Consider the following 13,036-nt stretch of genomic DNA (forward strand, 5'->3'; position numbering starts at 1 on the left):
ACAAACCTGAAACAACATCTTTCTGCCATTGGTCAATTATCACGCTGCTAAAGCTGAAAAACTTTCAGTGGGTGGTAGCTGAGGTTGACTGTTCTTCAAAGCCATTCTTATAGCCATAGTTGCTTGCGCAATGAGATGAGGTGACAGTCTGAATGAAACACAAAACACGGAATACACCCCCACCTCCTCTTCCCCCATGACAAAGTTAGGACAAACCTATAGATGGTGATAATGCCCCAGTAATAACATTTTTGGCTCCACTGATTTGCTGATCCAGTAAGCGTGACAGAGGTGAAATGACCCAGAACTGAAGTCATTTGTAAGATAACCTCACCACCTGCCACTTCACTGATGATGTACAGGTAATAACTGCTATGAACGGGCTTATAACCCATGTGTGAGCCATGACTATTACCCAGCTTATAGCTGCTCATCTTTCACCTATCTGACATTTTTCAATCTCAAGCCATATATTACCCAGGTCCTTTTTCCTAATATTTTACTCTGTAGATATTTTCAATATTTTTGCTGGCTGTCAGGGTCAAGGGTGTGTGATGCAAATTATTTTATTGGACAGTGATCTCATGACCTCAAGTCATACATCTTTGATTTATACAAACAATGATAAACACATTCTTTTATAATTTATTTAAATGCTAATTAAATATTATGGTCTCACTGGGTATTAGATTAAGTCTTTTAAATCATTTGTAATATTGTTTATGCTTGGACATTTTAGTGCTTTCTCGGACAGTATATCATCCAGAAAGTATAGCTATTGTAGGATGGACTTTGACAGATTCTCTGTTGCACCTGTGTATAAATTACATCAGCTCTCTCCTACTGACTGAACTCAGAAATCAAAATACACACTTTTCCGGATGTCAGTGATCTGCTTGGAAGCGCACACACTTAACTGGACACAGATGCTTTGCAGATCAGATATTTACAGTCTTATACAATATGTTGCTTTAAACACTTTTTTACTGGTCACAAATCCAGATGTGCTTGTGCAATAATTCTTTTTGGTGTCAAGCTGTTGTTTGTGGTTAAATTCTGCTAAAGCCAAAAGTAGATTTATTACAAGGGCATATTGTTCTGTCCTTGATGCTCAAGATGAGGACAGGGAAATTGTAGTGCGATTTTGAGGTGTATTCCTCCCTTCATACTCAATTATTCATAAACCTCATGAAAGGCAAGGGGACATGCATGTTTAAATGGGTCCTAAAGAGAGCCTCTTCCATAAGATTTGTCATGATAATTGTACTTGGTAGATGTGAAATTAAATCATTTTTAATTCTACAGGGCGATGCAGGATCTTCTGCTGCTGGTATAAAGGTAAATTGGAGTACAGAATCACTTCTGGCTTTAGGCTGCAACAGTCCTAAGTGTTATTGGTTTACTATACCTGTTACTGGGTTATTAATGTCATGCTTGGTCTTATGATTTAAATTTTCCTTACAGGGTGAACCGGGTGAGCCAGGGCGAAGTGGGCAAAAGGTAAAATGACAATACCTAAATGTGGCTCAGACCCATGCTAACATGTTTAATGAATTAGGTATATGCACAACTAGGCATAACATGTTTAATGAACTAGAGTACCTTAACGATAAACTGAGTATATTTTCTGACATGTTAGGCTAGACATTGGAGTTGAGTCAGCATAGGTTTGCTTATGGTGCCACAAACTTAAGAGCAATTATTTCCTTTAACTCGCTTCCATGAGGTGATACGTAGTTCCAAACACACCTTGTTTTAATGTACAAACATACTCCTTCACCCAAAGCAACATTCATCAGAAATGGACACAGAAATAGCATTGAAAGTTTGTTTCAGTGATTGCTTAGGCTGCTTTGTGCATTGTATTGTGCTGTTTACTCCTTGGAGCCAAAAGTAACATCTGTTGATGGAGAATACAGGCAAAATGAGATTTTACAGGCTCTAGCACCACAGTGAGCCCAACATGGACACTGAATTTTGCACCACAGCCATTCTACCTATTTTCTTATGCAGTATCACACTGCATTTATATCTTGTTCCAATTGTCTATTAAAGAACTGTTAATCTTCAATGAATATTTCATACGCATGAAATCCAGTGAGGCTAGGGAGTGTAGCTATTTCTGTGGAGAACATTTAATCACATTTTCTATGCTTTAAGGATGTGCAGTGGAATTGTGCAACTCTCAATCTGTGGTCTGGGATCTATTTATCATGGCAATTTTAAAAATTGTTCCTACTCACATTCCATATGTGTATTCATTTTAATAGAGCATGAATGCCTAACTAACAATTACAATTTTTCTTTGACATGACGTTCATGCTTTTAAGGATTGAGCTTTTCTTCTTATACTTTCTCATGATATACTGAAGCCTTTACAGCAATAATCATATATCTGCATTTTTAATGAAGACAGATAGTGACCTCAGAGATAAGAATGAGTAGCCACAGAATTCAGAAACATGGTCTAACATTCCATTTTAAGGCTTTCTTAATGTTAACTTTACAAGCACGCTGTGACTAACTCACTATGAACTACCAAAAGTATTGCAATTCCCCAAAATGACTGCAAGATTTCCATGGAAACCACCCAACCGAAACATCATTAGATGCCCAGTGCCTCTTAGCTTTCAAAACAGAATCGCAATGATTGTCACAGTGATCAAACACTGAGGATTTAACATAGCGATGTAGTGGACAGTGTGGAAACCTTTCGCCCCTGAGCTGGTTTTCCAGGCTCATGGCCAGGGGTTGAGGCTTGGCTTGGCTTGGCTGTAATGTGTTGCACTTTTCCTGTGTAGGGAGAGCCAGGACTTCCAGGGCTACCTGGACTTCCCGGAATAAAGGTAAACGTTGCCGTGTCTTTGTCCTGACTCGACACAGAAAAAAAACAGTAGTGATGAATTAATTCCTGCTTAGTCAAAAAAAAAAAAAAATTGATCATGCAAAGTGAATTCATTAGGAGTTGATTTTAAGTGTGTGGTAATTCTGTAGGAGTTAACTTATCTGTACACTCATTCCCAGTTTGCAACTGCAGAGTGGCCAGTACAGTATCAGTCCAGCAACTCATTATTATTCCACTGCGCTCGTTGTGACAGCGTATCTACATATTGATTGCATTTTTTGGTTGACCAGATTTATTAGATTTATGGATTGAGCTTGCTAAGATTTATTTTAATTAGCTATCCAGACAAGGGCCAAAAGCAGCTCGCTGTGATTTGTGGTGAGTCATTTATGCAGTGCAAACAACAGAACAAAAGAGAAGAGATGGATCTTAGTCTAGACTTTTGAGAAGAGATGGGCTTTTCCACTGATAATACTGATTATATCCTTTCATCACCAGTCATCAAAGGCCAGATAGCCAGCTGATATGGTGTAGTGTACTTTTTTAATGTGCAAACATTTTATTTTAATCTATATAATAAATATTGCTCATTTCCATCTCTTGCCATGTATCGCTGTGTTACACCAATAGGGTCCTTTGCCTGAGCACCATAATGTGTGAATGTAAGGAATGCTTAAACAGGCACGAGATAACTTGTTGCTATTTTGGCTTGTTTGGCTGCAGCCCTTGCTTGTAACCTGTTGGTCTTGTAAAAAATACCCTCCCATTCTGTATAACAATTTTACTTAGGGGCTGACTGCTTTTGGATGCTAACCAGTTTTGCTAACGTAATGCCCATATGTTACTCTGAAATTGATGATTCTAGGGCAAATTTGTATTCATTTACTGCATGGTTACTTAGGTTGACAAATACTTACTATGATTAGTCTTCTGATGTAAATAATTAAAAGGCACATCAGATAAGAAGAAACTTCAAATATCAAACATACAGTACTATGCCACCTTAAGGTAACGAGAGATTTCTGTTGCTTTGGACTGGTACTCCAGCCTTGTGGATCTGACATTAAAGCGTAGAATGTCAGCTTTAATTTGAGAATATTTGCATCTACTTTCTCTGAATATAGAAATCACAGGCCTTTTTATACAGCGTTCCTTCCATTGGGGAAAATGAACACAATCTTAAACAAAACCGTCATCTTTAATACCGATGACCGCCTGAAGTCTGTGACATATGGTGAAACCACAAATTAGCTTTTGAGGCATTTGCTCACATCTGTGTAGTTAAGATGCTTCAGTTCAATTAAGAATTCAACCCACGGCTGTCATGTGGAGTCACCACCAGACGAGTGAGGCAGTATCCCTGGCAGTCATGCATATTCCCTGCCACTATGCTTCATAGATGAGGACGCATACTTTGGATCATGAGCACTTCCTTTTTCCCTCCACATTCCCCATCCTGTCACTCAGATACAGGGCAAAGCTTCGTTTCCTAGACGTTGTCCCAGAACTCTGAGTTTCACTCATCTGCAGTGGTGGCTGCAGTGGTGGTCTTCAAGCTGTTTGATATTGGTGTCAGTTTTACAATGATGGCCAGGGTATTCCTGCTTTTAATACCTAATGTCATGGCTATTTGTTCTGATTTATGATGGGCTCCTTTATTGGAATGTCCAGAGATGGGCCTCTGGATGCAAATGACACATCAGGCTCTCCTTTACATGTACTAATGATGCAGTGACACCGCAGGCCCAGAAACAAATGAGAAGATAATTGGTGGGTTACTTAATGGTTCCTGGCGGGGCTACATATAAAAGGGCTACCTGTTTCACATAATATGGATATAACCATCCTCAAATTAAAGCTGCCATTCTGTACTTTATTCCCATAGTCACTGATTTCAAATCAAGAAAGGCGGAAAACCCCAGCAAGCAATGACAATGAAAACTGTCGGTGTCCAGCTTAAGACTGCACTGTGTCATACTATACTCCTTTTCCCTGAACCTGTTCAGATTTTTAAATACAGGTTTTATGCTGGTATGGTGAGAAAAACTTTTCAACCCTACATTTGAGAGCACATATAACATTAGCAGATGGTTTTGTCACCTTTATGCTTTATAAACTAAAATAAAGTTAGTAAAGTTAATAAATTAGCCGGTTACTTAATGGTATTGGATGATAATACTTAATGGAAATGTGTATGCTGGAACAAATCTCATACACGCAATGAAAGGTTAGTGGGACAGGTAGAGGTAGTATGAAGAGACAACTGGCCCCCTTGAGAGCCCTGTCCGCTTCCATGAGGAAGCAGAAAGAGCCGCAAGTTCAACCTAACAGCACAGTCCGCCTATGTCATATGGAAGCATTAAATGTACTCCCTGTATACGTGCACAGTACATAGTCCCTGACTAACATATTCTGTGGTGTTAAATGTTTTACAAGGCACTGATGAAGAATATATGTATGTATGTTGGTATAAAATAGTACCAATCATTACAAAATGGCTTAAGAAGTTTTAGTTTTTCGTATTAAAAACAACACAGATGCCTGACCAGCGGGTACTGTGCAATCTGTATCTCAAAATAGCTTCCTATCCATGAACCTTGAACAGGTTTCCTCTGGCTGAGACTGTTTTGTGAAGACTGCACTCCTGCCAGCATAATATTCATGCCGCATCCTTTTCAGAGGCACAAAATCCAGTTTTACTGCGCAGAATGTATTATCAGCATTATGAATGTTATTGTCCTATCTCGGTGGCTGGCCCACCGTAAGACCCGACGCAGTTGTCTATGCTGTAGAGGCACCTGAAAGACTTTAAACTTACCAATAACCAATAAAATATGACAGATTTACATTCATTTCAGTCTTAAAATTTATCATGATGTTCCCATCCAAGATAAGCAAGCCATTAGTGTATATAAAACCCGCAACATTTATTTCTGGTTGACACTTTCGATTTAAATGTTTGGTATTTGAAGGTTCAGAGGTGATATTTATAGCTGTGCATTATGTATACTAAAACTTGAAGGTCGTCGTGTTTTTCTCATTTCGTACAACACTCTCCTCACTTCAGGGTGAGCCTGGATACCTTGGGCCTCAGGGTGAGCCAGGCCTACCAGGACTTCCAGGAACCAAGGTGGGTAGATACAGATGCTCAGGGCATTTTTTAAGTAAGCGACTGGACACTATAAATGCTGAACAGTTTAGTGTTTTGTAATTTCATCACAAAACGCATGTTTTTGATCGGCCTGTCTAAATGAAGGGTGTCTAAATAAAACAAGGAAATTTTAAGTTCTGTCAATCCAATCTGAAATTTCAGATTGGTGACAGAATTTATTGGCTGTGCATGTTACATATCTCAACGGACAATGGTAATGTAGGACCTTCACATGTTATAGGGAAAGATAGTGTGAAGAAGGTCAGGCTCTCCTGATCAATGATCCAATCAATGGTTCAATACTGCCCTCTACTGCTCTTTCTATACAAAACGCCACACATATCAGAAACAGACCAGCAAATAGGCCAGCCATCAAGTGAACTGCATGTTGACAAAAGATTTAAGACTTAAGAGAGAGAGAGAGAGAGAGAGAGAGAGAGAGAGAGAGAGAGAGAGAGAGAGAGAGAGAGAGAGAGAGATCAGGTCTGGAAAGTTCTAGTTTAGTTCAGTATAATTTAGTCCAAATCTAAAGTAAATGTCCATAGAGCATTCATTTTTCAAATGGTCATGAGAGATTTTACAGTTTGTGTATCCACTGACATTAAAAAAGGATTACACAGTCATGAATCAGAACAATGGTGAACCCAGATGGATCAAAAAGTCACCTGAATGAATATCTTTCCACAGGGAGAGCGAGGAGAGGCAGGCCCACCAGGGAAGGGGGAGCGTGGAGAGGCTGGACCGGCTGGGCCCAAGGTCAGCTTTGTTGTGGGTTCAGTAGTGGATAATGGGTACCGTGATCATCACTGCAGGAAAAAATAAAAGAGGGATCCTGGGCATTGCCCAAGGGGATGAATTAAGCTTTTGTTTCCCCCTAGTGGTAACTTCCACCTGGGAGAATTTAGTAAGTTTGAATGGGTCCAGAGTCCATTACACAGGACAAAAAAAAGGCAGAATTCTAATGGGGTTCTGACTGGTCCATTTTCACTGAACATGAAGACCCTTGTCATTTGGTATAGGCTGGAAGTTAATGAGTTAGCCAGACCTTTGTAAGGAAAGAAAATGAATGGCTTTGAATGAGTCAGAGACTAGTGTTCAGATTTTGAACCTATATAAGATTGTGGTGAAAAATAAATTATTTTTGTATAGATACCTTTACATAGTCTAAACATTTCCCAAAGAAACACTAAGACCTCCCACCTAAGTAATAGGTTTTACAACTATAATAGGTATTAAAAAATCACCCTGTGAATATATACAAAAATAAAATTAATAATAATAAATAATATAATACTGTAGACATAAATAATGTCTCAACGAGTAAAGTAAATGGGTTTGTGTAGTTACATTTCACAGAGTGTTAGCAATCCAAAGATGTAAGTGTATTTGTGACAGATATTTGCTATGTTCATTATAACTCAGGGGGCTCAGGGGGATCCAGGAACACCAGGCCTCAAAGGGTCAAAGGTCAGTGATGGGCGCTTTGCTTTTTTAACTCACATTAAGGCAATAAGGCAATTCCACTAATTTGAAAATTGTACTTACTTTACTGTCAAATTAGTACACACACACACACACACACACACACACACACACACACACACACACACACGCACACACACACACATGCAATGCCCTTTTCTATTGGTACAGGGGGATACTGGAGACAAAGGGGACACAGGCCTCACAGGACCAAGAGTGAGTATCCAATGCAACGTCCAGCGTACAGACGTAGTATACAGTATCATGTTATAGACTATCATGTTTTCAGTGAGGTTTGAGTGGTCCAGCCAAGTGCAGCGTTTTCAGTGGGGTGCACTGTAGATTATCGTCTGTAGATTATCGTCTGTAGCGGGTCTATGGTGGTTATGCAGGGCTTGTCTGGAGAGAAAGGTGAACAGGGCACAACTGAAATCATCGACTACAACGGCAACATCCAAGAAGCACTCCAGGTCAGAACACATACTTCTCTTTTTATTAATGAGACAGAATAAGGCTCCTTATTTACTTGACTTGATTTTCTTAAGCCTTATTGTTTTGTTGTTGTTTTTTTTGTCAGTCTAATATATATATTCTTGGTATCACAGATCCACATCATTCTATACCAAAGATTTGATCAAATACAAAAGAAATTACAGCTATTTACTGTTTAGTAGTTTGTCATTTAATTGTCTAAATCCTGATTGTCACCAAACATTTTTGATGTACAGCACTAAAAAAAAGAAGGGTCAGCAGAAAGCAGCCCACTGTTTAAATGATATATGCAAAAAAAAATGCTTGTTCTTCCCTCAAAGAGGGCTGACATGACTAGTAATCTTATCTCTCACCTCCTCCTGCCCTGTGGCTGTCTGCAGAAGATAGCTGCTATTACAGTGACGGTAATAAATCTCCGTCTTGTCTGTGTTATATGAGTACTGCACTTTGTCCTGCATGGACCCGGCCCTCTCCCCGCGAATGTGTTCCTCTGCTAATACCCCATTGCCCAGTCACTGAACTTCAGCGCTGTGCTGAGAGACTGTTACGTGTTCTAACATCTGACATTCTAGTTACCATATTACACAGTAGCCGTAAAGCTATTAAGGGCTGCGGAGTTCACGGTTTAGAGGCTAGACTGACACTTGAGAAGAGCATAGAAGGCGTATGAAATTCTGCCGTAAGAGTTTTGTAATATCTGAGACAGATATTGGCCCCTATAACCCTGATAAGAGGATATGGGAGGTCTGGGTCCCATTCTTTGTACCTGGCATGGGTGAGTTGTTTTTCACTGAGGGAGGTTAAGTGCGGTGTCCAATTATATACCATTTGGAATTTCTTAAATATTTTCAAATGTCTTCAGTATTTTTTAAATGTGTCTTGTCATGCCGCAATCTTACTTTAAAAAACAAAAACTGTTGTGTTCTCTATAATACATTTCTGGAATTAAATCCAGTCAGACATAGTTTACAAAAAAAAGAAGGAACAGAAACATTCTACTTTAAGTGAGTGCAGTTCTGCATTTTCTCTGACTAATGCAAGTCACAGAACAGCAACAAAAAGGGACATTCTGAGACTCTGACGCTCGACTTGTGATTCAAATAACATTTACTTTGTCCTAATTACTGACCCGACATGCTCTAATAAATAAAAACCGTCCCCAAAGCTCCAAAGTAGAAAATGAAATGACTCTGGCTGTATTTCCCTCATCATCTCCAAACAAAAACACATGTGGTAATCTGTATGCATCCTGTGCAAAATTATCTCGCACAAAAAACAAACTTTCAACACAGAAAGACTTTTATTCAGCCTTCTCACTGAAGTAACGTCTTTACATTCCAACCAGTGAAGCTCTGTACTCCTGTTCATGCTCCGTCTGGAAGCGGTGACCTGATAAAGACCTTATTGGATGCTTTGGAACTGGCATGGTCCGTGTAGCCCTCTGAATGCAACAGAGTCAGCAGGCGTATTAATTTCCAACTCTGAATATTACCCTGCTTGTAACAACTCAAGGCCAGAGCAACAACATTTTGAAACTCATTCTTCAAGCTCGGCAAGGTTGTTTGAGGATAAGAGACAGCAGAAACGACCATGACAAGGCTTCCATGCCATGTCTGGATGGTAGAGAAGTTTTGCATTATATGCCTATGAGGTTGCAGTTTTTGCAGAGCCTTCAGAAGTTGCAGTTTCATCCATCTTTCAGAACTCAGCTAGTTACAAAGGTAAAGACTGGAATATCTGATGTGCTCCAGTCGGACCATTTCTCGTCTCTCAGTCTGCATTGTGACTACGGGCACGGTCCGCTGTGCTGGCTCAGCACCGTGCCGCTGACCGCCTCTCCAGTGTTACACGCCTTGCTCCTGCCAACCACATGAACCAGAGGCATTTTGCTGCCACTCTCCTCATGCCGTCTTCCTCGTTTTCCTGTGTGTACATCCTGATGCTTTGCAAACAGATTTCTTATGAAGTTAGAGCACAGATGTCTGCGCAAATACTTGCAAAGATGCATATGAAAAACACATGCACACACGGACTGCGTGCCATCTGCAACTAAGCAATTGGGGAGCAAAGGCAGTGGGGTTCAAAGCTTAAAGGTTTCCCAAAAATTAAACAAAATTCCAAGACAAAGGAAGGAAAACAGTGGATCACATTAAGCGTTGTACATTGTACACAGATCTATTTCAAAAGATTTGCTGAGGCCCTTAAACATTTGTTGGCATATCATCAAGCATCAAGAGCTTGCCTAAAATGGAAGGGCATTATTCAAATAATCCAGCTACAATGAATGGGACCCTTGCATGACAGCTATACCTAAGCAAGACTGGGAACACGGAGAGGTCCGTTGTGATTTATGCAAAAGTCCACGTGAAATTCGACGTCTTTGACCATGCAGGACTTGTGAACCACATCCTGTGTTGTCTTTGAAACAAAGCTGGAAATCATGTTAAGTTAATAATTTAATGTATTTCCATTCTTCAAACATGTGAAGCATGCTTTATAACTAAGTTGATATTTCATGTTTTAGAATGAATATTATCTATTTCAACTGGTCTAAGGCATATACTACACCCTCCATCAATATATGTGCCATTTTGTCTTTTGATTATTGACAAACGTGTGTCACTCAACACAGTAAAACACAATTCTGAAAATCAACAGATTGCAACTAATATATTTGTCTATTTTTTCATTTAGGGGCCTCCAGGGCCCCCGGGACCGGTTGGGCCTCAGGGCATCAAGGTACTAACAATGCTCAGCTGACTCAATACTGTATGAACACAAAGTACAGGCTATCCAGCATGTACTTTAAACAACTTTAACATCAGTGCCCAAATGCCTTATCTGTTAAGAAGCTGCAGGAAATCAGGCTAAACTAATCAGAATTTAGGCCTATACAAATAATATACATTTTTTCATAGGGGGATCCAGGTCTTCCAGGCCCCCCAGGACTTGATGGAGAGAGGGTAAAAAAGAAACATCGTTTTCTTTCTCAGTAACCACTGCCTGTAGTTATTTATTCAATTACTTTTATGGGTATAGTTTTCATGGTACATCATAACACTGCTACACATTTAAATGCTATTCCCAGGGTTACAAGGGTTCGAAAGGGGACATGGGAATGCCAGGAATATCCGGAGAAAAAGGAGCAGTCGGACTGCCAGGACTGCCAGTAAGAAAAAACCCTCCACGTCGCACGTGTTCACCACACATCGTTCGTAGCGCAACATTCTGGAAAGGTCTACAGGCCTGCTGAGTTATCAGATTAAGTTATTTCATGATGATGTGTGCACAGGGTGTGAATGGGCTGAAAGGAGAGAAGGGTGAGGCTGGTCCACCCGGACCTCAAGGACCCTCTGTAAGCACAGCAGACCCGAGGCTTCAACCAAAATGCATGAACAAGCACTGAGTATGCTGTAGCATCAATAGCGTTTGACCATATTTCTCCTAATAACAGATTGTAGGTGCACCCGGATCAGCTGGACCGCACGGGCCCCCTGGTCCAATGGTGAGTTTAATTGGCAATAAGGTCACCAACGTGAAAACATTACAACAGCTCGCAGTTATTATTACATTTTGATTAAACCTGAGCTGCTCCCTTAACATAGATGAGTAATTCACAGCAAATAATAGCATGCTTTAGCAGAGCAGAGCTTAAATGAGGTAATTGACTTTAAAGACCATTCTGTGATGTTATTTGAATTCATATGTGTAAACAATTATGTAAGGATTTATCATGATCTTATTTTGCGAATTTGCAAGACCCATTCTTTATTATTAGGTTTAAGTGTAAAAGTTAATTACTGAAAATATGCAGATTAGATCAACTTCAAACTCAGATATCTCCTGCATAGCAGTAATTCTATGCAGGAGATATCTGAGAAGAAACCTCTCTGTTTTGTGTAACACAATAAAATAGAACACCTTCATGTCCTACGGTCTCAGATGTAAAGCCAAATCATGATACAATAAGCACTAATGCCTATCTCACTTATGTTCCTCAGGGCCCACATGGATTCCCTGGACCCAAGGCAAGTCCTAAAATAAAGAAATCTTTTGTAAAATAGGTGTAATGCATGCTGGGGGCGTTGGGGACATGTGCCCACCACTTTCTGAAATGGCTGATTTTGTGCCTATCACTTTGTCTTAATTTCTTATATAACAGCATGCTGTAGATACCTGTACAAACAGAAAATGATATAATCAGATCAGTTTGTGTCTGTAATTTATATCACACAGTGCCAATAAAACTGACAGTATGGCACAACTGACATTTCGTAAAACCAAACAAAGAATGTTTTCATCAAAATAAATAGAAAGCAATTTTACAACAAGTATATTTTACATATATATATATTTTTATATTTTACTTCACAAAACTCAGCAATTGCATATAAAATCAGATATTCAGCATCCTCATGTTGCCATAATGGATTGATCTTAGTTTCATAGCCATATTTTGCAGTGATTTGACTTTGAGATTAGCAAGCTCCATAGATCAAATCGTCCAGTCACTATTTAGGCATGGCCCCTGCTGTCCTCGTGACCAGACATTCACATATGATTCTTGTGATCAACCCCTAAAGCGCACCTCCTCGAAGGCATAGAAACGTATGAAACAGAAGCGAATACAGAATAAGTCATAAGCTAACTGGCAATTAACTATTTATACTAGACATATTCTTTGAATACATTAAAATAATTCCCATGTCCTAGGGACCATTTAATTCACCATGTCAAAAAGGAAACAAAATATTGCATTTTTGTTCTTTAATGCTGACATTGCAGTCAAGTGCCTGAGGCCTGCAGCGCGTTGTTAACATCCCACATACATAACATTTCCTCCCCTGAACCAAACTGCTGCTCCTCTGCATTTAGGGGGAACCAGGTTTGCACGGCTTGAAGGGAGTGCGAGGGGAGCCTGGCCATAAGGGTGACCGAGGACCCCTGGGCCTCCCTGTAAGTAGCTGTGCATCTGGGATCTCAGTGTCCCAGTCTGCCCCCTGCCCCCTTCTGCCTCACATTTTCTAGTTCATTCTCTCCATTTCCTGTCCCCTCATGGCGTCTGT

At 39.9% G+C, this 13,036-nt stretch overlaps 1 protein-coding gene across 1 annotated transcript in view; it reads left to right on the forward strand.

Moving 5' to 3' along the window:
• Positions 1–13,036, forward strand: part of col25a1 (collagen type XXV alpha 1 chain) — a 136,359-nt gene that overhangs the window by 112,184 nt on the left and 11,139 nt on the right. Inside the window, exons 15-30 of the mRNA XM_081694881.1 lie at positions 1,306–1,338; positions 1,465–1,500; positions 2,802–2,846; positions 5,913–5,975; positions 6,684–6,752; positions 7,419–7,463; positions 7,650–7,694; positions 7,871–7,948; positions 8,351–8,374; positions 10,665–10,709; positions 10,889–10,933; positions 11,059–11,139; positions 11,263–11,325; positions 11,425–11,475; positions 11,972–11,998; positions 12,846–12,926. Of these exons, the coding sequence (XP_081551007.1) occupies positions 1,306–1,338; positions 1,465–1,500; positions 2,802–2,846; positions 5,913–5,975; positions 6,684–6,752; positions 7,419–7,463; positions 7,650–7,694; positions 7,871–7,948; positions 8,351–8,374; positions 10,665–10,709; positions 10,889–10,933; positions 11,059–11,139; positions 11,263–11,325; positions 11,425–11,475; positions 11,972–11,998; positions 12,846–12,926 (831 nt within the window). The remainder of the gene's footprint in view (positions 1–1,305; positions 1,339–1,464; positions 1,501–2,801; positions 2,847–5,912; positions 5,976–6,683; positions 6,753–7,418; positions 7,464–7,649; positions 7,695–7,870; positions 7,949–8,350; positions 8,375–10,664; positions 10,710–10,888; positions 10,934–11,058; positions 11,140–11,262; positions 11,326–11,424; positions 11,476–11,971; positions 11,999–12,845; positions 12,927–13,036) is intronic.

Source organism: Electrophorus electricus, chromosome 13, assembly GCF_041902795.1.
Source record: "Electrophorus electricus isolate QZ-2024a chromosome 13, ASM4190279v1, whole genome shotgun sequence".
Classification (NCBI taxonomy): domain Eukaryota; kingdom Metazoa; phylum Chordata; class Actinopteri; order Gymnotiformes; family Gymnotidae; genus Electrophorus; species Electrophorus electricus.